Source organism: Corapipo altera, unplaced genomic scaffold (assembly GCF_003945725.1).
Source record: "Corapipo altera isolate COAL_440 unplaced genomic scaffold, ASM394572v1 130093, whole genome shotgun sequence".
Taxonomy (NCBI): Eukaryota; Metazoa; Chordata; class Aves; order Passeriformes; family Pipridae; genus Corapipo; species Corapipo altera.
In genome coordinates, this window is record NW_020885598.1 from 9,527 (window position 1) to 11,598 (window position 2,072).

At 58.0% G+C, this 2,072-nt stretch overlaps 1 protein-coding gene across 1 annotated transcript in view; it reads left to right on the plus strand.

The window, feature by feature from the left end:
- LOC113940662 (basic helix-loop-helix transcription factor scleraxis-like) overlaps nucleotides 1-1,693 on the plus strand; it is a 4,290-nt gene extending 2,597 nt beyond the window's left edge. The window contains exon 2 of the mRNA XM_027631801.1: nucleotides 1,616-1,693. Coding sequence (XP_027487602.1) covers nucleotides 1,616-1,693 — 78 coding nt within the window. The remainder of the gene's footprint in view (nucleotides 1-1,615) is intronic.
- The last annotated feature ends 379 nt before the right edge of the window (nucleotides 1,694-2,072 follow it).

Consider the following 2,072-nt stretch of genomic DNA (forward strand, 5'->3'; position numbering starts at 1 on the left):
TCCATCCCCACAGGATTATCCCGGAGTGATCCCTGCCCGCTCCATCCCCTCAGGATCATCCTGAAGTGATCCCTGCCCGCTCCATCCCCACGGGATCATCCCGGAGTGATCCCTGCCCGCTCCATCCCCCCAGGATCATCCCAGAGTGATCCCTGCCCGCTCCATCCCCCCAGGATCATCCCAGAGTGATCCCTGCCCGCTCCATCCCCCCAGGATCATCCCAGAGTGATCCCTGCCTGCTCCATCCCCACAGGATTATCCCAGAGTGATCCCTGCCTGCTCCATCGCCTCAGGGCTCCTGCTGATCCCGGTTAACCCCGGCAAGGAGGGAAAGTCTTTGGGAAGGATTTGAGGCTCGTTAGGCAGAAGTGGTGACGGTAAAACAGGTCCCAGCAAAGTCTGACAGGACCTCGGGGCAGGAAAAGCCGAGCCTTGTTAATCCCCCTGCACATCCTTTTCCAGGTCACAGAGCCCGGGGCAGGAGGGAATGGAGTCGGGAGGGTTTTGTGCCTGACAAAAAGGGGGATACAGGGGCTCATTCCACCCGGGAAGCAGGGACCGAGCACCTGCCCTGCACCAAAACTCTTCCAGGGGGTGAGGGATCGTGGAATGGTTTGGGCTGGAAGGGAGTTTCAGGATCATCCTGTTCCACACCTCCCGCTCTCCCAGGTGGCTCCAAGCCCCGTCCAGCCTGGCCTTGGACACTCCCAGGAATGGGGAGTCCTCTGGGAAATCCATTCCAGGGCCTCCTCACCCTCACAGGGAAGGATTTCTTCCCAATATCCCATCTAACCCTGCCCTCTGGCAGTGGGAAGCTGTTCCTGAAAGCGGGAGATGCAGGAAAAGAGGGGGAATGTAGGAAAAGAGGTGGGAGAAGTGCCTCAGCAAACCGCTCTGACCAGTATATCCCAGTTCAAAACCAGAAGCCACAGGTGGGGCTGGACTGGAAAACTTCTCCACCTTCCAGTTACCACTTTCCACGCTCCAAAGGCCGAGCATTCCCTCCCACTTTTGCCCCAATTCCCGTGAATTCCCACTGCCACTTTTACGTCAAATCCGATAAATTCCCTCCGGCGCCTTTGCACCAATTCCAATAAATCCCCGTCACCGCTTTCATATCAGTTCCTGTAAACCCCCATCACTGGTTTTCCATCAATTCCAATGACTTCCCATCACCTTTTGTGCCTCATTCCCAGCACAGGCTCCCGTGCAGGAGCAAATCCTGGGACGGGCACGGTCGTGCCGAGGAGGGTGGGAGGGATAATCCGTGCAGAACTCCCAGGCCAGGATGGGCCACGTCCCTTCCTGCAGGACTAAACCTCCCTGGGATTAGATCCACGGGGACAGGACACTCTGGTCTGGCTGAGGAATAAGCTGTGGGAACAGCACTGGGAATTAGGGATGGGACAGACGGTGCCTCGGCCCGTGCCGGAGGTTTTCCAGCCGGATCCGCACTCGTTGGGGTTTATTGTGTGTTAAAGGAATAAAATCCCTTTGATCAGGAGGGAGAGAGAGAGGGAGAGGGAGAGGGAGAAGAGAGGGAGAGGCAGAGGTGGAAGGAGAGGGAGAAGGAAAGGGAGAGGAGGAAGGAGCTTGGTCGTGCCGGAATATGAAGGGTCGGGAACAGCGGCGGGTTCCAGCCCATCCATCCCCATCCCACAGCTCCGCTTCTCCCCCACGTGCAGGGATGTGACCCCTGCTCTGCTGGGAGGTGTCCCTGCCCACGGCAAGGAATGGAACCAGAGGGGCTCTAAAGTCTCTTCCAATCCAAACCATCCCACGATTCCACGTCGGTTCCACCGCTGTTTGTGCCGGATGTGCCATGAGCAGGGAGCAGGAGACACCCCAGGCTGGGGGTGACAGCTCCCTAAAAACCTCAAACTGCCCCAAAAACTCCTTTCCTGCCCTAAAAACATGCTGGGGCTGCTGCTGGGACTGCCCAGCTCCGTCCATGCCGGACACACCATGTCCATCCCAAACCCTGTCTGTCCATCCCAACCCCTGCCTGTCCATCCCAAACCCTGTCTGTCCATGCTGGACACACCATGTCCATCCCAACCCGTCTGTCCATC